Source organism: Triturus cristatus, chromosome 5_2 (assembly GCF_964204655.1).
Source record: "Triturus cristatus chromosome 5_2, aTriCri1.1, whole genome shotgun sequence".
Taxonomy (NCBI): domain Eukaryota; kingdom Metazoa; phylum Chordata; class Amphibia; order Caudata; family Salamandridae; genus Triturus; species Triturus cristatus.
The window spans coordinates 887,631,762-887,654,782 of record NC_140588.1 but is presented as its reverse complement, the minus strand read 5'-3'; the positions used below and the strand labels follow the sequence as shown (position 1 = coordinate 887,654,782).

General features: G+C 46.2%; 1 protein-coding gene across 1 annotated transcript in view; it reads right to left on the bottom strand.

Annotated features, from left to right (window-relative positions):
* The window catches only part of LOC146829363 (neuronal PAS domain-containing protein 2-like), a 498,088-nt gene that overhangs the window by 29,894 nt on the left and 445,173 nt on the right, over nt 1-23,021 (bottom strand). Inside the window, exon 17 of the mRNA XM_085608028.1 lies at nt 3,253-3,465. Coding sequence (XP_085464154.1) covers nt 3,253-3,465 — 213 coding nt within the window. The remainder of the gene's footprint in view (nt 1-3,252; nt 3,466-23,021) is intronic.

The window sequence follows — 23,021 nt, the reverse complement described above, 5'->3', positions numbered from 1 at the left end:
AAATGATTGCCCTAGCAGATCAGGTCTTTATGTTGAAAAGAGCACCAATAAACAGTCTCTGTTGAGAAGGCATCAGGTGGGACTTGCCGAAGTTGATCTAGAAACACAGAGACTGCAGAACAGTTGTTGTCACTGACACTGCCTCCTGAGGCTTCAGGAAAGAAGACGCACATATTAGCCAATCATCGATATAAGGGAATAAAGAAAACCCTTTAAGCAGCAGCAAAGCTATTACAGGGGCTAATATCTTGGTGAAGGTCCGGGGCGCCGTTGACAAACCAAATTGCACTGCCTGAAACTGAAAGTGCCTCCCTTGCACCAAGAACCTGAGAAACTGCTGGCTGAGGGGATGAATCAGGACGTGGAAATAGGCATCTTCCAGATTGAGGGTTGATAAATTATCGCGTCAGGGGGATGATTCCATGCAGAGAGATTATCCTGAAAGAGTCCAACTGAACAAACTTATTCAGGAATTTTAGGTCCAGAACAGACTGGAATGAACCATCCTCCTTCTGGACTAAAAACAGAATGTATATATAGACCGAGACCCTCCTGGCCTGGAGGAACGTCAACCACTGCCTTCTTCAGAAGAAACTTTTTCACCCTTCCAAGAGAGCAGCTCCTTTTATGTATATTTCCTGACAGCATGGACCATTGGTGGAGGAGGAGGATGATGATGAAAAGGAATCCTGTACCCTTTCAACATAATTAATAGAACCTGCTCATCCGACACAAAGCGCATCCACTGCTCGGGGGGAAAAAAATCAAAAGAGATCCTACTGCCATATAGTAATTTCCCACCTGGTTGCCACTGGGAGGAAGACTGGGAAGCAGGTTGACCAGACTGGTTCTGTTGTTGGGATTTGTTATTGCAAAATGCAGCCACCGACTTCTGGCCCAGCCATGAAAGGGACATTTGATATCCTGAGCTTGAAATGACTGCTTCTTGAAAAAGGATTTCTCCCAGGATTGAGTGTGAAAGGCTGGAGAATCTTCTCGCCGAAACGTTGCACCATTTCATTCAACTCATCTCGAAAGAGCTTGGGCCCCAGGAAAGGCAACTTCTGTACAACCACTTTCTGTTTTGTTTCCCGGACTTGAGACAAATCGCGCAAAGTTCAGCCAAGGAATCCCCAGCAGAAGTTGTGGAAGCCCATAAATTGTTGATGGTGGCATCTGACAGAAACAGCGACAGGATCTCCATCTGAGCCAGAATAGCGTTTGGATCCTTTTTTGCTAGGACAACATCGTACAACTTCTCAAAATCTTTTAGCAGAAATTGTGAAGCATAAGAAGCATAGGTGCTAGCCCTGAGACCGAAATTAGCCACTGCATAGGAGCGCTTTAATGCCCCCTTCACCTTTTGTTCCACAGGGTCTAATAGTGTGGCATCTTTAGAAGACAAGGAAGAACCAGACGTCATGAAAGAGAGGATAGAGTTAACTTAAGAGACAGATGGAATGTAATCCTCGAATTTATCCAAAAGTTAATGCTTATTCAGAAAGCATGAAAAATTCAGCTTATCGATATTTTTCCACTTTTTGAGAACGATGTTCTCGACAATGTCATGGAGTGGCAAATGATCAGGTGAAGCACCACTGTACTATGCATAAAATCTATCATCAGAGGAAGACTTCTGATCAAAAACCAGGACCGTCCTCCTTCGAAGCAGCATGTCTTGAAAAATCTTACACTGCATATTTCCCCTTAGGGGAAGTGTTCACCTTCTCATTAACATCAATCCTGGCACATTTTGCCTCCTCAGCCTGGTCAATCATCTTCAGCAGTTGGGCTTTTGATAGCCGAAGGATATCTTCCCTTTTCACTTATTCAAAATTGTCTATTTTTTTTAGCACACTTGCCACCAACACTTGTATTAGCCTCCATGAGGGTAGTCAAATGATCAAGGAAGCAGGAAGCAAGGGTGCTAATAGTACAACTTCCTATTGATACTGGTTGCTGGACAACCAAGTCTCTCAAAGAATATAAGACTGAATAACAACCAGCAGTGCAGCCTTGCATTTCCTGTCACATGTACAAGCGCATCGTGAAAAGCTTCAGAGCCTCGCTAGAACTCTCAGGCACCGGACAGCCCTCTTGCGGCATTGAAGCAGCTTCCCGCCCCAGCCTAGCACATGGACGGGGAGCACGCCGCAAGCGGAGATCAACACTCGTCAAAATGAGTTCAAGAAACATCAGCATGTGCATCAGCACTGCAATGTGCATTCACAAACAATCGAGTCCAGTAAGCAGAGACTCCTTACATGAACATGTGCTCCATACCAGCTGCTCCACACATACAGTAATCTGAACAAAAGACAAAATAAAGAACCGAACGCAGTATCTTACCTGTCGAAGTGACAGGAAACGAAACAGGAGGAGGGTGGAGTTTTTATCCGCTGAATGGACATAAAAAGCGTACTAAAGTGGTATGTGCCTGTCGAGGGTGGGATCTCTCTCATCATGTAATGACCTTGACGAGGAGGACCATATGAGGGGGTAATGGTAGATGCTCATCTTTTTTGTTGTCCCCTTTTTTTTTGCTGCATCTCCTTTGTGTGCTTCGCGTTGCAGGGAAAGGAGATTATGCAACCGAGCTGCCATGATTTTTCCTCTCTGCAACTCTGGTAACCGTGGGGAAACACAAGTCCCTGCAGCATGAAGGCACATCCATGGTAAGCGGATATGGATGAAGTTAAAATATGGCGACCACTGCAAATGCTGGGAATTTCATTGCAGGTGTGAAATTCCCAGAATATGCATGCATATGCAGGCATAATTAAAACTTAGCCCGCTGTGAAGCACAAAAACCCCATATTCGTTCATTAAATGTTACATAGTAGATTTTGAAACCTGCAATTCGTGAGAGAAAGTTTCTAAATCAGGGTTTTGCATATGGGAATTCCGTACAAATAAATGAACTGTACTCTTATTGGCTTCTTCGCTTATGCACACATTCTGGCAACCACCTTAAGTTTACTAAGTCAAACACAGTATGCAATCCTGACTTGTGATAGTTTGAATATTTTTTAAGTCAATGCACAGCTGCCAAAAGAAGTAGATAGAATGGCCTACAAACCGCCAATTATTTTTTGATTTTAAAGTATGTATTGGATGTCGTGTCAATGTTAAAAGGCACATTGACAAAGAGGATTCAATTATAAATCATGAGGTACATTATGGGAATTAAAATGTCCCAGGGTTCCCTGCCTGACCCAAAAGCTCCAGGGGTGGTTTCCTGCGGCTTCTCACCTGGGAAGAGGACACAGGTGATTCCCTGAGGAACTGGTGTGGAGAAGACACTGTGGGGCTACAGTAACGTTTTGGCGGCATTAGACCTTGAGGCTTCTTGGCTAGATCTGCTCCTTGCCTGGACACTGGGGTTTGTTGTCGAGATTGCCTTCTTGGGTCCTGCTGATGCTGTGTGCTGGTAAAACTCGCAGGCATGGGCTGCTGCAGTAGCATCTTCAAAGAAAATAGAAAATCATTACACACCGATTGCGTTTATTGTATAGTGATTACTATATATCAACAGGTGCTAAAATGTGATGTGATAACATAATCTATGCTATATTATGTTATGTTATGTTATGTAAATAGGAGCTTGTAAAGCGCACGGTCACCATAAGGTTTCATGTCATTGAACGTTTTTTCTAGGTGTATTTCTTCCATAGGTACTATGGGGCATATGTATGAGTAGCTTGCATCATGTTTGTACCACGCAAAGTGGTACATGTGTGACGCAAGCCTCTAAGTCAGATTTATGAAGCAACGTAAAGTCACTTCAAAATTCTTGAGTAAGGCAATGCATTGCAAATCGCTGTGTTGCCTTACTCTGCGCAAGAGGGGCGTTTCATGGGTGTTGCAGTGGGTGTTCTCATGCAACTCCTGTGGTTTGTGACGCATTCAAAGATTTACAAGGACTTATAAACCTTGGAATATGCCAAAATGTTATGCCTCCCTAGGTGAGGCGTACCACGTAGAAAGAGGAAAAAGCCTCTCGGGATTGTTTTTGTACAGGAAGGTGCCACATGCAATGGAGGCACACCTGCACCATGGTGCAAGGGCGCCTGAGTTGGCGCTAGGCTGCCAAAACGGCACCAGTGCAAAGGGAAAGGACAGGAATGAGCCATAATGGATAAATAGGAGACTTGCTGCGCTGCCCTGCACCACTCATTTCCTAAATATTCCCCTATGTGTCTTACATAGGTGGTACATAACATCATATACAGTGGAATGGGTGTAGTGATCAGTGGTCGACATGATTACTGATCATTGGGTAAGTACAACGGCAGCACAAATGGTATACTTCACAATAAATATACTGATGTATTCTTTTAGTTTTTACTTTAAATGTTTACAATTTGAGGTACAGGGAGAAAAAGGAATTTGCTCACAATCACACATTGTTTATGGAAGTGGTGAAGCTGAGACTAGAGCACATCTAAAATACATGCATCTTCCGTTACAAGTATGAAGTTGATGTGGTCAAGTGTGTAAACTGGTCAGCTTGGAGTTCTGAGTTTTACTGTTCTTCACAGCACCTCAATGCACACTGTGTGATTCTGCACAAATCACTTTGTAACCTTGTGACTCAAAGGATAAATTGTAAAACACTAAGGCTCGTATTGTAAATGTCCTGCAAACAGTATCTGCCTCTTTACGGGACCACTTGCGCAGAGTTCAATATTTAAAAGGTGCACTGTTTGTATCCGATTCTTTTTAGCGCACATCAGCATGGGAGTTTCATGCTAACAGTGCATGTCAGTTCCCATTCTGAGTTCTGCAGATAGCCCACATGAGCTATTTGCTTGCCTGATGTGTGTCAGGTTTAAATTAGCAGGGGAAGTCTCCTAGCATGTGCGGTATGCACCAAGGTTGAAACCCCTTCTTTGCAACGAACAGCAATTTGCACTCCAAACAGAATTACCTCTCAAACTGTGCTTGGGACCTTGCTGTACAGTAGCAGCTGCTGTGCGGACAGAGTGGTGGGGCGGGGTGGGAGTAGTAAGGTAATGGGACAAAAATAGAAAAAAAGAATGGAAAAATCAAAAACTGACCTGACAGTCGCCCCACTCTTCTGCTCCGAATCTCACTGGAGGTGCAACACAGGCTCCCAGTGTCCCTTGCAACCACTCCTGATGCTGCTCTCATGTTTGGAAGCAGCGTCAAGATTCGCCTGAGCGCTGAGAATTTGCGCTCCCAGTGAGACTGGGAGCCTGTTCTGTGCGGTCTCCAACCCAGCAAAGCAAATGGGGTTGGAGACTGCTTAGTGCGATGTGTGTTTTGCTGGCCGGAAATGGCCGGTCAAACACACATGCGCACCGATTTCAATGCCCTCCACTACCTCTCCTGACTGCCCCCGCAATGGCCCCGCCCCCAAGACTAGAACTTGAAAAATCTAACGATGATAAACCCGGTTTATTATCGTTTCATTTTTCAAGTTTTGAGGCTAGCGGGGGGGAGACGCTCCTCTGCCTTGGCGGAGGAAACTCCACTGTAATACTGTATAGGCCCTTCTTATGAGTTGTCTAGTTATCACCCTAGCAATCCCACTTCCCGGAGTTCACAATACCAGAGCACTGCTGACTCTGGGTGTCACAGTTCATGGGAAATTACAAAATAAGCCTGCTAGATGAGAACCTGCTAGGGGGACATATAACTCCGGGTCTAATCCCCCAGGGAATTACTCGTTTTGCCTTTGAGCTTCATCTGGAGACTTTTCCGGGTGAAACAAAAGATGGCGCTGCTCGGATAGACCTCAGAATTCCGTTGAGGCCGCGACAAAGGAAAGGGACCTCGTAATGAGCTCCATAGTGTCCTCTCTGAGATTGCCATAAGTACTTGTCATAGTCTCCCCCTTTTTTGTTCCTTTAATACAGTCTCCCACATATCACAAACTGTTCTAGGCACAAAATAAAACAATTCAGAAGCAGCTCCCACAATGAAGTGTTCTTTGTGAAGCCATTCAGATTACAAAGTCTAAAATATCATTAATAACACGTGAAAAAACAAAATAGGAATTTTTATAAACTCTTTTTTCTTTTTTTCTCCTCATCTTTTTAGAAATACGCAAAGACATGCATCGAGAAAACAAAGAGAAAATATATACCTTTATGGATCAACTATTCTAAGCTCTAATAACTCTGAGCTATCCACTGCTCCTCCTGGGACGAGATTTTGAGTACCATATCAAAGTACTCATTGAAGGGGCACAGGGGGATGGGTGGGACAGCCTTTTAGGCCCATGACGGGTAGGGCCTTTAAAGGGGGATTGGGGAGTGGAGGGGTATGCTTCACCTGGATGTTTTGTTCAGGGGGGTAAAACTGGAAAATTGCAGTTAGTCAAAATATTGTTTTACTGTTTTTGATAAAACTCTGAAAGCGCCAAGGCAAAAAAAATAATCATTTGGAATCTTATAGATCTTTCATCCCGGCGCAACTCTAAGTCCCTATGTCTACACAACAAATAATAAGATTGTCTTCATGCAATATCAATAGGGCTAACAACCAGGTCAAATTGAAAGCTATGTTACAGTAGCTGGTCTCTGCACAAATCCAGATTATTTGACTTCAGGAGACACACTTAAGAGGAGATACATCCCCTTGCAAGTTACCGAGTTTTATTTCTCAAGCTTATTTTGCCTCTGCAGGGGCAGCCGTTAGGGGAGTAGCAATCTTGTTTACTCAGTACTGTGGTGGACAAATCTTACAGTTCACAAAAGACCCCAACGCTAGATGGATCATCGTAAGCTGGAAGATAAGCAACCAAATCTTCCAGATAGTTTTTATGGTCCAGTTGTCTATGACACAACTCCACTAGAGGGTCTTCATGATGCTCTCTCCCAACTTCCAGGCGATATTATCATAGGGTGCGATTTTAACTTAATACAGAATTTGCAGCTCGATTCTTCACGCAAGAATAAGGCTCAAAACAAGCCTAGAGTAGCGAGATGTGCCGCCACCGTTATACAGGAATTCGCTGTTTTAGATTCCTGGTGAATTCAGTACCCCCAGGCACGCAAATATACCTGTGTTTAGAAAAGATACAATTCTGCTTCGAGAATTGACTTTTTTTTTATTTCACATTTCTGGGAACGAGGCAAGACCTATATCCTTGCAAACCCATTTTCAGATCATTCGGTCCCGGTAGTAGAAATCAAGGTCAATTCAGTTAGACGTGAACATCCTCGTTGGACTTTAGACAAGACTCTTTTCACTGAGGAAGAATGGGTCACGAGCATGCAAATAAAAATCAAGGAGTTTTTAGAGAAAAACAAGGGGTCAGCTCCCCTTATCTTTGTCTAAGAAGCATGTAAAGCTTATATTAGAGGCGAGATAATTTCATACAAGTCTAATATAGCTAAATCAAGAAGGGCTACAGCTTTGGCGCTACAGCATAACTTAGATCAAGCAATCCAGAGACATATAACCGACTATTCTTCAACCACGAAAAACAATTTGGAGAAGGCTTGAAGCTATTTAAAAGTGATTTAAAATCTTTATACGTTTCTACTACCATTGTCAACCAAAATACATGCTTTCAGAAACTTTACGAGGAAAGTGAATATGCTGGTAAGCTTCTGGCATGGTCTTTAAAAAAGAGATCTAATAAAGTAACGATTAAAACCATTTTTGATGAAAATAGAAATCAAGCAGTAGACCAAATGGCAGATATTGGAGCATTTTTTCTCTCACACCATAAGAAAATATACTCATTTTCATCTCCAACCCCTTCCTCCGCCTTAGAAGAATTTCTTAATCCTATCCACCTACCCAATCTCGACTATTTCCAGCAAGCTCTTATAGTAGCCCTGATTACAACTGAAGAGGTTCAGGAAGTGATTCGGGGGTCCTTAATGGCAAAGCATGTGGCTGTGATGGTTTTCCATCTGAATTCTATAAGGTTTTTCTGCCTCAATTAATGGAAATTTCTGTTGAGCTATTTAACGCGATTATAGAAGGAAACCATCTTCCGAAATCTTTCTCTGAGGCAGTTATCATAAGCTTCATCAAAAAAGGAAAACCACCCGACAATCCCGGTTCTAATTGCCCGATTAGCCTTTTAAACACAGACTACAAATTGTTTACTAAAATTATGGAATTAAGACTGACCACTGCTGCCCAATTAGTGGTCCATAGAGATCAGTCAGGTTTTTTGCCTGGGAGAATGTTGGCAAGTAATATCAACTTTCTAGTCCAGGCAATCGGTTATTATATTCACAAAGACATAGAGGCCACCATTATTATGATAGATGCTGAAAAAGCTGTTGATTTAGTTCCTTGGGAAATCTTATTTGCAATTTTAAGAAAATGTATTTCCCCTTATAACTCATGAAAATATTAAACAATCTTTATAGTAATGCCGAAGCAAAGATTATATTAAAAACTCTCAAACCGTTGAAACATTACAAATTAAACGAGGCACTCAGCAAGGTTGACCAATGTCCCCAGTGCTCTTTGCGCTATTTATAGAGCCTCAAGCATCTTTACTACGACAGGAACCGCAATCAGAGCACCCCTTCCGGGTGCTCCAGAATTAAAACTTTTCACAGATGATCTAATTCTATATTTGTCAGCAGAGCAACACAACATTCTGAATGCCGACCTGGGGGGGGTACAAAATTAATCATTCCAAATCTGAAATCATGCTCTTTAATTGCTCTGACCAGGTCCTCCCCTTAGATATGCGGAATCAGGTCCAGTCTCGCGGTCCATTTAGATATTCAGGGATATATGTTTCACACGACCCTTTCCAGCTATACCAGCTTAATTATGAAAGCACGCTTCTGAAGGCTGGAAATCTCCTAAAACAGTGGCAGAACCTACCACTTTCACTGATAGGGAGAATTGCTGTCGTTAAAATGATGATTTTACCTCTATTTCTCTTTATTTTTTCAAATTTATTAATTAAAGTCCCCCAACATCTTTTAATGAGGTAGACCAAATACTTCGGTATTTTGTCTGGTCTGGCAGGAAACATTGTACAAAATCAGAGACTTTACAACAACCAATTGCAGAGGGAGGACTTGCACTTTCACTTTAAAAAATATTACCAAGCTGCTTTTTTTGATTGATGCACAAGGTCAATTACCAGATGTGTTCTGGGCTGCAATTTTTACTTGGAGCAAATGGTTTTGGAAGAGGTGTGGCGCCGCGGCCAGGGCGACTGACTCCGGAATCTGGGGATCACGGTTCGATCCCTGGCACCGGCGGCAGATTAGCCCAGCACCATGTGACTCTGGGCAAGAGCTTGCTTAATCTTCCCGACGGCCCCCAGCGCCTAGAGACCCTTACGGGTGAGTGTTCGCGCTTTACAAATGTGATATTATCCGATTCCCACCTTGTTCCCTTTATTTAAATTCGGAGGCTCACAAAGCAAAGTAGATATAAGACACCCAAGATTTTCTTTGATAGGGTTTTCCAATCGAAGCAGGAATATCAGTTTACCTCTCTTCATCCCAAAATGCTAATTTCCCACAGTAGGGGGATAGGTCTGCAAATATGCCTAATAAATATATCATCCTGGAGGAGATTAGGAGTAATTTGTTTTAGGGATCTCTTCATAGGAGATCAAATTAAATCCTGGAATCAATTTAAGCAGTCCTATCCAGGACTTTCATCTTCATTAATCTTTTCCTTTTTGCAGCTTAGGAACTTTTTAAGAAGTTCTCAAGTCTCCTCAGATCCACAAGTAAATCTGATTAGTCTTAATTTTTATATAAAAGAAAGCCGAGGGCCAGGCAATTGGTATAAAATTTTACTTAGCTATCTTCAGACTAAAATTACGCCTAAAACTTTACAAATGATCCAAAAGTCTATTGGTAGTAGGCTGGATATGCAAGCATTGAGAGCTTATAACATCTGGGCCCATAAAGCCCTCTTGGACTCTCTAAAATGTATTCTTCTATTTCAGCAGCATGTTTCAGATGCACGTATCCTATTGGGGACTGGCTCCATATCTGCTTCGCATGTCCGGATTTAGCTAAATTATGAAACCAGCTCCATCAGTGGTTTAGCAACAAGCTCAAAATAAATTTAGCTCCTGAACCAAGTACTGCTCTTCTCGGATTGACTAATACACTTGCCATACCAATACTACAACAAAAGTATGTTTTTATTGCATCACTTGTAGCTAGGTCACTGATCTTGCAAAGATGGAAGGAGGCTGATCCTCTGACATTTTTGCAATGGTTGGTTAAGATGTCTCGTATCAAGGCGAAAGAAAAGCTGTATTCGACATGTATTTATCATGTATAGTAATGAATTGCTTATGTATGTTTGCCTTTACTAACTGCAAATAAAAAAACATATATTAAAAAAAAAACCTCAAAAGAATATCTGTGATACTATTAAGACATGATTGAGCAAATATGCAGTGTTTGAGAAAACAGTTTTCTCGAATGAGAAGCCTTTCTGGAAACATTGATGTTACTGCTGGTGCAACTCGGAAATAACGTTAATGTTATTTATATTTCTAAAGCGCAAACTGCTACCCGAGGGTGTCCTGGCGCTGCTTGAAGTCCTACCTGGATCCAAATGCGTGGGAGGGGAGGTAAAGCAGTAATTGAGCCTAGCTAGCAAAGAGCCAAGTCTTCAAAGCCTTTCTAAAGTCCAGTAGGCTTGGCATGGCTCTAAGATGCATCAGGAGTCCATTCCATGACTTGGCAGCCCCAACCGTGAAGCTTCTCCCCCCCCCAGTTGGCTTTTTTTACGAAAGGTACCGTAACTAGTTTAGTGTCAGAAGAGTGTAAACATCTGGTTGGTTTGTACCATTGGAATTGATTTTTGAGATGGTTGGATCCAGTTTGATAAAGTGCCTTGTATACTGTACACATAGCCTTAAACTGAACCCTTTTTCGCACTGGCAACCAATGGAGCCTTCTGATTTCTGCTGATATGGAGGCATGTTTGGGAGTGCCAGTCAGCAGTCTGGCTGATTCGTTCTGCAGGAGTTGTAATTTATTTATTAGTCCTTCCTGGATGTTAACATATAGACTGTTGCAATAGTCCAGTCTGGACATTACTAAAGCTGTGATAATTATTTGATGACTATTTTTGGGCAGGACTGGCAGGATTTTCTTACAGGCTTTTAGAATGTAGGAGGTGGAGGAGACTACTGCATTCAACTGATCCTTGAGGTTGAGTCTGTTATCTATCCAGACTCCTAAGTTTTTAGCCTTTTTGACCAGCGTGGGAAGAGGACCTAGTGTGTCTGGCCACCATTCCGGGGTCCAGAAGTTAACATCATCGCTGAATAAAACCACCTCCGTCTTACTGAAATTCAATTTAAGACAATTTTGGGCCATCCAGTTCCCCACAGCTATCATGTAATCATGAAATCTGGATGATGTTCCTTGCAATTCTTCTGGCCTTAGTGACACCACAATTTGGGTGTCGTCTGCGCATGAGGTCAAATTAAAACCGAATGATTCAATGAGGGGAGCAAGAAGTGAAGCATATATATTAAAAAGTGTAGGGCTTAATGATGACCCCTGGGGGACCCCACACGGGAGAGAGTAAGGTTTAGTGGCAAATTCCCCCAGGGTAACACTCTGTAGTCTGTCTGACAGAAATGATTTCAGTAGTCTCCATGCCTGACCATGTACTCCGAACTCCTGCAGCCGGTCCATCAGCAAAGCGTGATGGACCATGTCAAAGGCCGCAGAGAGATTCAACATGATCATGGCTGCTTTTCCTCCCTGATCTATAATGGCTCTGATTTCTACTGTCGATTTGAGAAGTGCAGTTTATGTACTATGGCCACTATGGAAGCCATATTGTGTGGGGACTAGTGCCTGAGCCTTTTCCATGAAGGAGCTGAGTTGTTCATTCATAACCTTCTCTGCTATTTTTGTCGGAAGGGCGAGTCGGGAGATAGGTCTGTAATTATTCACAATTTTAGGGCCCAGACTCGGCCTTTTGAGGAAGGGTAGTATCGATGCCTCCTTCCAGAGTTTGGGGAACTATCCTTCCACAAACATGGCATTAATGATGGAAGTCAGAGTAGAGACAACAGGCTCAGCTGCTCGTTTTAAAAATGAGACTGGGCACGGGTCGGATGGCGAACCTGTTTTCACTTTCAGCAGGGCGTTAGAGATGTCTATTGTGGTGATTTTGGCAAACTCGGTTAAAAATGTTCCGGGAATATGTCCTGTCTCTATCTCAGGAGGGTGCGTGGTTAACGTATTAATCTTAGTATTATTGAAGGATGAAAAGATGGCATCAACGTTTTTCAAAGAAAAAGTTAGCGATTTTGTCACACAGTACCTGATTGGCCGGGATGGGCGGCGGGGCAGGATATGCTAAGGCAGATACTGTTTTAAAAAGTTCTTTTGTGGAATTTGTGGCTGAGTTGATTTTGTTCATATACAAATCTTGTTTTGTGTCTTGTAGCATTTTGTTATACTTGTCTAGGCCTGCTTTATATTAGTTTTTTTCTTTGTCCTTATATTCCCTTCTCCAGGCTCTCTCTAGATGCTTACAGACCAATTTTTGGTCTCTGAGCTCTTGGGTATACCATGGGGAGGAAGGTTGTATTCTGTTAGATCGATGTATTTTCTTTGGAGCAAGTAGAATTCCGGCTGATTCCAGCCAGTTTGTGTATTGGAGCGTGGCCTCGTCTAGGTCTGTTGGAGTATTGAAAGAGGTGGACGTTAGTACTTCTTGTAATTCATTTGCGGCTAACAATATTAGTCTCAAGTACTTTCAAATTGCAAACTTAGGACTCTGTAATGAACCGATGCACTAGGTCAGAGCAGAGTTGGGCGCCTGGTCATATGAGATTGCACGGTCTACTGCGAATACACTTAGCTCATAATTTCTCCAAGTTAGTGCACAAGCGAGTTCGGAAACAGTGAGCTTGGAAACTGCTCACTGTTTCCAAGCTATGCTGTGCACAGCTAATGCACATTGTTGGACCTGTCAGCCTTAGGGCGGTCTCCCCCTACATTTTTGCCCTCCTTGCCTCCCACTTTGACCACCACTTTTTGTTGGACTTGGGACTCTGGGCACCTTATCACTGCTAAAAAGTGCTAAGGTGCAGGTACTCTCCCCTAAAAACATGGTGACACTGGCATACCTGCCACAGGCCCCTGCAGTGCAGCCTACCCCTCCATAGGTTAATATTGGGAACCCCCCTTATAGGATAACTTCTGACTGGGACCTAATAAGTATTTCATGTTTGGTATAGTTGGAATCGTAGCGGGGGACCCTCTCTAGTGGTATATGGGGTTTGGGCACTACTGCTTTAGAAATCCCACTTTTAGAAAGTGTTCATTTTCCTGCCTGCACTTAGTTTGTGCACTGCAGACTCCCCCCTCCCATCTGCATGCTGATAGGCTTCCTGGGCTGTGAGGAGGGAGTGGTGATTCAAACCTTTACATTTGAATGAGCTGGGCCTGGCTGCCCCACAATAGACTTAACAACCCTGCCTTTGTCACTGTAGACAGCCAGGAGCCAGGTCAGGGAAGGCAGGAAACACCCCAGAACCCCCTACATCCTTCCAGAAACTTCTGCCCCCTTCTAGTGACTAGGCACCAGGGAATACAAGGGAGGGTCCTGGCCATACATCCTTTTTACACCACTGGGCCAGGAAGAATCTCTGCTGGAGTGAAGACTGCTGTGCCAGTAGGATTGCCACACTGCTGAGGCTGACTGCTCCCAGGAACTGCTGCCCCAACTTGCTGAGCTGTCCTGCCCTGCCCTGCTGATCTGGCGCTGCTAGGGAAGACTAAAACAACATCTCCAGGGTGTCTCCACAGCTGACTGACTGTCCCCCTAGTTATTGGGGGCTCGCAAGGACACTACAGACTCCAAAGACTGTCCCTGCAGCACCGTGCACGTGGAACTGCGTCCAATTTTAAATCTGCCTTGTTTGAAAAGGACTCCATGTTTAAGATCATCCACCACGTGGTGTGCGTGGGGCTACACTCAACTTGGGGACGTCCACCATCAATAAAATTGCCCAGAGATCATCGCCGCTGGCCCGAGCTGAGCGCGTTCTTAAAATCACCCCCGTAGCGCTGTGTGCGGGTGCCTGTACTCTACTGAAGACCGGATTCAAAACTGCACCTGAGATCACCGCCACTGGCCCGAGTTGTTAGCAGAGGGCTACAAGATCGTCCGGAGGGACCGAAACGCCAACCAGATGAGAGGAGGCATCGCCATCATCCACAGGAACACCATCCGTCTCACGACCAGCACCGACAACACCCTGACCAGCGCCGAACACCTGCATTTCCAGATCCACACCAACCCGAACACCACCCTCAGAGGCACCCTGATCTACCGACCCCCTGGACCACGCACGCAATTCAGCAAGGACATCGCCGACTTCGTCAGCCCGCATGCCCTCCCCTCCGCTGACTACATCCTCCTGGGAGACCTCAACTTCCATCTGGAGAACAACAACGACCACAACACCAGCACCCTGCTCGACAACCTCGCCAACCTGGGACTCAAGCAACTGGTGTCCACCCCCACCCACCTCGCCGGACACACACTCGACGCCGTCTTCTCATCCAGCACAGACATCGACTTCAGCCACGCCACAGAGCTTCAATGGACGGACCACAGCTGCGTCCACTTCACCTTCAAGAGAACGACGACCCACCAACACCAGCAACTGACCGCCCGCAGAAGCTGGAACAAGATCACAGCAGACCAGCTCGCCACCTCCCTGAGCCAACACCCTCCTGCCAGCTCAGCGAACCCCAGCCAGGCCGCCGACAACCTCACGAAGTGGATCAGCAACTGCGCGGACGAACTCGCCCCGCTGAGGACCCCGCCTAGCAGACCCGGCAGCAAGAAGGCCCCATGGTTCACCGACGAACTCAAGAGCTCCAAGAAGAACTGCCGAGCCCTCGAGAAAGTCTGGAAAAGGGAACCGACACCGGACAACAGGACCTCCTACAAACTTGCCACCCGGAAACACCACCAGCTGATCCGCACCGCCAAGAAAACAGCATTCAAGGACCGGTTGGACAACAACGCACACAACTGCAAGAAACTCTTCAACATCGTGAAAGAGCTTTCCAACCCCAGCGCAGGAAACAACGACATCACCCCATCGCAAGACCTCTGCAACTCCCTCGCCTCACACTTCCACAACAAGATCACGGACATACACAGCAGTTTCAACAACCAACCAACGCACACCACGACCGACCAGCCACCCCCCCCCACCACCACCCTCCACGCCTGGACCCCGATCAGCACCGAAGACACCATCCGCACGATGAACTCCATCCACTCCGGATCACCGACCGACCCCTGCCCTCACCACGTCTTCAACAAGGCCGACGCTGTCATCGCACCCCACCTGCGTGACATCATCAACACCTCCTTCGACACCGCCATCTTCCCTGAAAGCTGGAAACACGCCGAACTCAGCGCTCTACTCAAGAAACCAACAGCGGACCCCACCGACCTCAAGAATTACCGCCCCATCTCGCTTCTCCCGTTTCCAGCCAAGGTCATCGAGAAGACCGTCAACAAGCAGATGGCCGCCTTCCTCGAGACGAACGGATCCCTCGACCCCTCACAGTCCGGCTTCCGAGCCAAACACAGCACCGAGACCGCCCTCATCGCCGCCACCGAAGACATCCGAGCCCTGATGGACAATGGAGAAACAGCGGCCCTCATCCTCCTAGACCTCTCCGCGGCATTCGACACGGTCTGCCACCGCACCCTAGTACGGCGCCTCAGCAACATCGGAATCCAGGACAAGGCGCTGGAATGGATCATCTCCTTCCTCGACGGAAGAACACAGAGAGTCCGCCTACCACCGTACAAGTCAGAGGCCTCCGAAGTCATCTGCGGCGTCCCCCAAGGATCGTCCCTGAGCCCCACCCTCTTCAACGTCTACATGAGCCCCCTCGCGGCCATCGTACGCAAACACCACCTCAGCATAATCTCCTACGCCGACGACACCCAGCTGATCCTCTCCCTGACCAACGACCCCGCCGCCGCCAGAGCCAACCTGCACGAAGGGATGAAAGAGGTAGCCGAGTGGATGACGACCAGCCGCCTGAAACTGAACTCGGACAAGACGGAGGTCCTCATCCTGGGCTCCTCACCCTCCGCCTGGGACGACTCCTGGTGGCCTCCCGCCCTGGGCACCGCACCCAAACCGACAGACCATGCACGAAACCTGGGCTTCATCCTGGACTCCTCCCTCTCCATGACCAGACAAGTCAACGGCGTCTCCTCGGCGTGCTTCAACATCCTACGCATGCTACGGAAGATCTTCTGGTGGATCCCCACAGAGACCAGGAAGACCGTCACCCAGGCCCTCGTCACCAGCCGACTGGACTACGGCAACGCCCTCTACGCCGGGACCACCGTCAAGCTCCAGAAGAGACTCCAGCGGATCCAAAACGCCTCAGCCAGACTCATCCTCGACATCCCACGATCCAGCCACATCTCCGGACATCTGAGAGACCTTCACTGGCTCCCCGTCAACAAGAGAATCACCTTCCGCCTCCTCACCCACGCACACAAAGCCCTCCACGACCAAGGCCCGAGCTACCTCAACAGCCGAGTCAACTTCTACGCTCCCAAACGCCACCTCCGATCAGCCAACCACGCCCTCGCCGCCGTCCCCCGCATCCGAAGAACGACTACAGGGGGAAGGTCCTTCTCCTACCTGGCCGCCAAGACCTGGAACTCCCTCCCGTCCGACCTGCGCCTGACCCAAGACCACCTCTCCTTCAGGAAGAAGCTGAAGACCTGGCTGTTCGAGCAGTAGCGGCACCCCCCCCCCCCCCCCCCCAGCGCCTTGAGACCCTACGGGTATGTAGCGCGCTTTATAAGTGTCACTGATTGATTGATTGATTGATTGATTTTACACCACTGGGCCAGGAAGAATCTCTGCTGGAGTGAAGACTGCTGTGCCAGTAGGATTGCCACACTGCTGAGGCTGACTGCTCCCAGGAACTGCTGCCCCAACTTGCTGAGCTGTCCTGCCCTGCCCTGCTGATCTGGCGCTGCTAGGGAAGACTAAAACAACATCTCCAGGGTGTCTCCACAGCTGACTGACTGTCCCCCTAGTTATTGGGGGCTCGCAAGGACACTACAGACTCCAAAGACTGTCCCTGCAGCACCGTGCACGTGGAACTGCGTCCAATTTTAAATCTGCCTTGTTTGAAAAGGACTCCATGTTTAAGATCATCCACCACGTGGTGTGCGTGGGGCTACACTCAACTTGGGGACGTCCACCATCAATAAAATTGCCCAGAGATCATCGCCGCTGGCCCGAGCTGAGCGCGTTCTTAAAATCACCCCCGTAGCGCTGTGTGCGGGTGCCTGTACTCTACTGAAGACCGGATTCAAAACTGCACCTGAGATCACCGCCACTGGCCCGAGTTGTCAGCTGAGACCTCGTTCATCTAGTGGGGGAAGTGCTTTGTGGTTCTAATCACCACTACGTTGAGGTGCGCGTGCGCCCGTGACCATGGGAGCACTGCGAACAACTGTGAGGCCGTCTCCGCTGCTGGCCCAATTTTCCGGCAAGATCACCCGACGAAGAAAAGCTACGTGGAGCTTCCTGGCTGCAATGAGTTGCCTGGCAACCGAGATTAGCCCGGGACGTGCGGCCGTTGAGGAAGGAACCGCCCAGCAAGACGTCGGCTTCCAGGCAGCGAGGGAAGCCGCACCCGGACCCCGGGAAACCGCTCCGATCACCCCGCGAGGCACCAACAAGAGGGAGAGAGGCTCAGGATGGAGGATCGCCCCGGAGCAGACCGCAGCAAGAGACCAGCTCCCAGGTAACTAACGTGCAACCCGCACTGCCGCTTGTCACGTTGCTTGGGCGTACTGGGGGTTAGTGGGATTGCTGGTCGTGCGGCTGGGGGGGGCCGGATCTTAGAAGGGCATAATTCTTTCAAGCACCGACCGAGAACACAGTAATGCCACTCGCTGCACAAGGGGTGTTACCCAGAACTGAGGGTTCCCCTGGTTTCTTAATGCACATCAGAGTTGGTGTTGCCAAAGAGTCACGGGGCACATTTATTCCATAAACTGCTGCTCACTGAGCCACAACCAGCCAAGGGGAATCCCGGGCTAAAGATCCTTATCCGGGGACTAAGAGGGATACGGTCCCTGCGCACGTTTTCCTTTATAGCTCTGAGACTAAACTAGTGACCACACAGTTTGCCTAAAGACTACCAGAACTTGCAAGATTGCTTCCCTTGCAAAGAACACTGTCAGCAAACATTGCAAATAAGAGCTTGTGATATATGTGTGGAATTTTTATTGATTTGGTCTTGCCTAAGACTTGAGATAAAGACATTTATTTTTATAAATCACTGGTGTGGTGTCCATTTGTGGTGTTCCACTGTGTTATTGTGGGTGTGTGTGTTGCACAAGTACTTTACACGTTGTCTCCTGAGTTTAGCCTACCTGCTCTGCGCCAAGCTACCAGAGGGTGGTCTAGGATATTTTGAGACTCACCCTGTCGGAACCGGTGGTCCCTACTTGGACTAGGGTGCCTACCCCTGCCAACTAGAGACCCCGTTTCTAACACACATTAAGCCAGATGCTTTCTGAGTTAAATGTACTGTGATTTAAACAGTTTAAACTTTTTCTACATACTCATTTAATATAAAATATATTAAACGTTGTTTGTATTGATAAGTGATGTTGTATAGTAAAATATACCTATAGATTCCATTAAGGTGCACAAATGTTTTTGAAACATTGTTATTTGTCCATTCAATCAGTTCCTGTACAAACATTCACCTTCCATGCTAATTGCTGCTATTACTTGTCTCAAGCATAACATTAACATAGTAACATATTGCTCTTTGTAAATTCGGCACTTATGGCTTGGAACACTTAATCTCTGTTGCCCATGGTCTCTTTTACTGTCATTAGCCAGATGCAATCTATGGGGCCGAGTCACAAAAGCATTTAAAAGCAGGGGATGCATGACTACAGAAGTACTCTCTATCACACCCCTGTGAGGAGGCTCCCTCATGTTTATACCACCAGCATTTAAGCCGGTGATAGATTGCATTCCCTTGTTTTTCTCCAAAACTAATATATTCATTGACACTACAAAGTGAATCACTCTACGAGTGGCTAATTTTTTTAAATTAAAAAGTACAAATAAAACTTTGTAGGTCTAATGTTATTTTTAGGAGCCCACCGCCTGCGATGTTGGATGGCGGGGTTATTGAATACCTAAGTTGTCTAATTTTGATTCCACCTCATGCCTCTTTTTCCCACCATTTGTATACTTCCTTCCACTTGGTCTCACTCTAAAAGGTTCTTTTTCCTCCCTGCTTTCGCCCTTTAAATCAGATTTTGATCTTTTTTGCTTTTTTCTCTCTTACTCTGGGCAAAGTCTGATGATTATAAATAAGACCCAGTCACCAAACTGAGGGTCAGTGCCCACCACCTGCAACCACCAGCTCAAATTAAGGGCTGGAAGTAATAAAATTGAGGAGAACTGAAAAGGTAGCAGGAGAGGTAAACATTACCTTCATGTCCTCTTCTAAATGATCTACTGTATTTATTAAGTTTTACCCTTAGCTCGGCAGAACGCTCTTCCAAAGAAGGCTCATCAAATGACTAATGTAATTACCTTTGAAGCTAATCTTTTAGTCATCCCATTCTAAGCCACCTGCTGAGCACTTTGCTACATATTGTTATCTTGGTGCCACATCAAAACACTCTGCCTCTGCATCAGGGCGTTTTACATATTTAATTTATTTTAAAACTCCTTTGGGAAAAGAGATTACCTCAGTCTGTGTGAAAATAAATGTGCATCAGACTATATCCACCATGTAGTCCAGCTGGGAAGTACACTTAATACTTTTTAAGCCACTGTAGCATTTCAGTGGGTAATGGTGCCGCTGTGTGGGCAGGGGGCATGGAGTGTAGATTACGAGGTGACGTCCTATGAAGTGTAGCAGAGATTGTCTTAAATTAGGGACCCTTGTTTTTGTAGAAACAACAGTGAGGTATTTGTTGATGTCTCCTGCATTAAAAGAACATGAATCCCTATTTCCTGTAAATGTGTGCTACAGGGCTAGTGGAAGCAGGTCCGGCTTTAGGGCAGTGCAACTGGTGTGGCCGCACTGGTAAGACCTGGGGAGAGGACGCTGACCTCAGGAGCGGGGCTCTATGTTTAGCAATAACTTACAGATAATAAACACCTTCAGCAGAGTTCCTTGTGCATCTAGTTTTCAGGCAGCATTAAAAATGTCAAGATAACTCTTGTCACTAATGTTCCTGCTAGGCAGAGAGATCGGAGTTTTGTCCAGTGGCAGTTTTGACTCACCATAAAGTAGCGCAAAGGGTTAATATGCCTGCTGCAAAGAACAAATACCCTGAAGATCACAGATCTGTATTTTATGTGGATAGCTGAGTAATGAATTACTGCTTTTGTCACAGATACCCTTTTGTCACTGCAGTTCATGAGATACAACCCTAATATAGAACCGTGACTGTTACGAACTGTCATTAAAGACCTGAATGCAAACTGCATAAAATAGGTTAGGATGTTATTTTTTTTCCTCCCAGTCTTTAACTATCTCTTCTTAATGATGCTGAGAAGTGTTTATTTGGGTAGATATCAGCCGCGGTCCGTGCAGGTAACAGCAGTGGGGCCCCATGGGGGGGGATTTTGAGAGACAATACCGAGGGAAAATTAAATAAATAATAAATGTTCTCTCTGCCTCGTCCCTCGAAGCCCCCCCCCACATGGCCCCACCGCCCCACCGCTGTTACCTGCACAGACCGTGGCTGGTAGATATAGATTCTTATTAGTAAAGTCAGCCTTTACCAGTGCTTTAAAACAAATGAAGTGCATGTGAGTAGAATGAAACCTTACTGTCGCAATATTCTGCCGGCCACCTTCCCGTGGTGCAGGGGCAACCATTGCTGTTTGCAAGAGCAATCTTGCACCCCGCTATTAAAGGCTGCCAGGTCAACAGCCTAGTCTTCCTGTAGAATCAGCCCTGGGCTGCGGCAGCTCTTAGAACCTCATTATAAGTGTCCGGGTATCTTACCAGATAGTTCTGCCTCCATGGACTTAAACTTACCGGGGTTACCAGGAACCACTGGGTGCAACGTTACCAGGAATGACAAGTGGTTGTGGCAGTAAATCCTCATTACTCAGAGGAAACTAGGAGTCCAATTCCACTGATAAAGCTTCAATGTATCCCAAAGTTGTACCCGATGACAAGAATAACTGGCCCCCGTCAGAATCAAAATGGCTCTCATAATCAATGCCTTAGAGTGTTTACCATTCTCTGAGAATGCCTTTTCTGAGAATTGTGGACAGGTATAAGAAAACACACGTACACATTTAAACTTCCCGGTGAACAAGATGGGTGGATCAACGTTAGGCATTTTAGGAGGCCAATTACTACCATCACTAATCAATACTCTTTGAATTATACAGACAATTACATGTTCAGACTGAAATTATCATAAATGCATTTGCTATGTCTTGAGATCCAACATGGATATGGCCCTGATTTCCATATTCTCTCCCTATAGGATTATATTTATGTATCGTTTTCCAACATAATGACGCGGCAAAGACTTCAAGTAGGCAAAAATGAACTGAACTAATTCTGTCTTTTTTTGCACACATTGTTGTGAATTCCCTACACTGTATGGCTGTTCGTAATGCATTCAATGTCTTTGGTGTAAGCAAGCCTTAATTACCCTCTATTGGGGTCGGACTAGGACAGAAAATAGGCCCGGGCACCAAAATAGGAGCAGCCCCCGGTAGCAAACCAGATAGCTACAAAAACGTCCCACATTTGGAAATCAGGGCAGTTTTCAACTTTTAAAGTTTTAAAGACACGCTGTATTGCTATTTTGTGAGTTATGGGACACCGCATGCATTTGCGTTTCCTACAGGCAATGTTTGTGGCAATAGTGGGGAAATCAACAGTAAAAACTGGCCCACAAACTGCTAAAATGCCGGCCCACACACTGATCTACCAGGCCACCCCATCAGCCATTGCCTGACTGCTTATCCAACCCTGGCCTCTATTGCTGTCTGCTGCACATTATCCGTTCTCATTGTCTATGTCCATTTCGTGTGCCTGGAGCATTCTTTTTAACCTGTGACATCGCTATCCTAAAATAGGGCTCAAAAGAGACTTGGTTTAGAGTGGGGGTCAAAACTGAATAATGTTGCACTTAAAAATAAAGTTAACCCCTTCGCCGCGGCAGGAATTCCGCCGCGGCGCTGGGGGGGGTTTGGGGGCAGCTGCGGGTCCGCTGTGCTCGTGACGGAACCACTCCGTTACGAGTCACGGTTGAGCTGTGCTCATGACGGAGTGGTTCCGTCACGTCTCCGCCCACTGCGCTAATCGCCCGCACAGGCGGGGAATTAGCGTCGCGTGGGCGGAGCGGCCGCCAACGGCCGCAGCATGACGGAACCACTCCGTCATGAGCACAGCGCAACCGTGGCTCATGACGGAGTGGTTCCGTCATGAGCGGGGAAGGGGTTAAAAAGAAGATGCCGTCTGTCGACATCTGCTGCACTCTAAAAAGGAAACTTGGTATACCAACTCCTAACATGTATTCTAGAACCATGAGTGGCAGGGAGGGTGATCACAGGGGAGTTTTCGGACATGAATTCCATGTCCCAAACACCCTTGGCTTCTTCGAACAACACCTTATTGGTAGGTGAGCTTGCATTAAGGTGACTGGAAGGTGCCCGCATTGCCGCTGATTTGGATGCAGGGACTCCTAACACTTCCAGCCAGGTGCACGGATGAAATAGGATGATTACTCTACCATGAAGACAAGGGTTGCGACAATGCTAAAATACTGGATACAGAAATAATGTAAAGTTCCTGCTCTCCCTAGTTAGCGCTGAATACATTTAATAAAGGAACAAGATGAATACAATATCTATCTATCTATCTATCTATCTATCTATCTATCTATCTATCTATCTATCTATCTATCTATCTATCTATCTATCTATCTATCTATTGACTGTGGTGTCAGACTGAGAGGCAGAACTAGATTTTTGAATAGAGTAATTG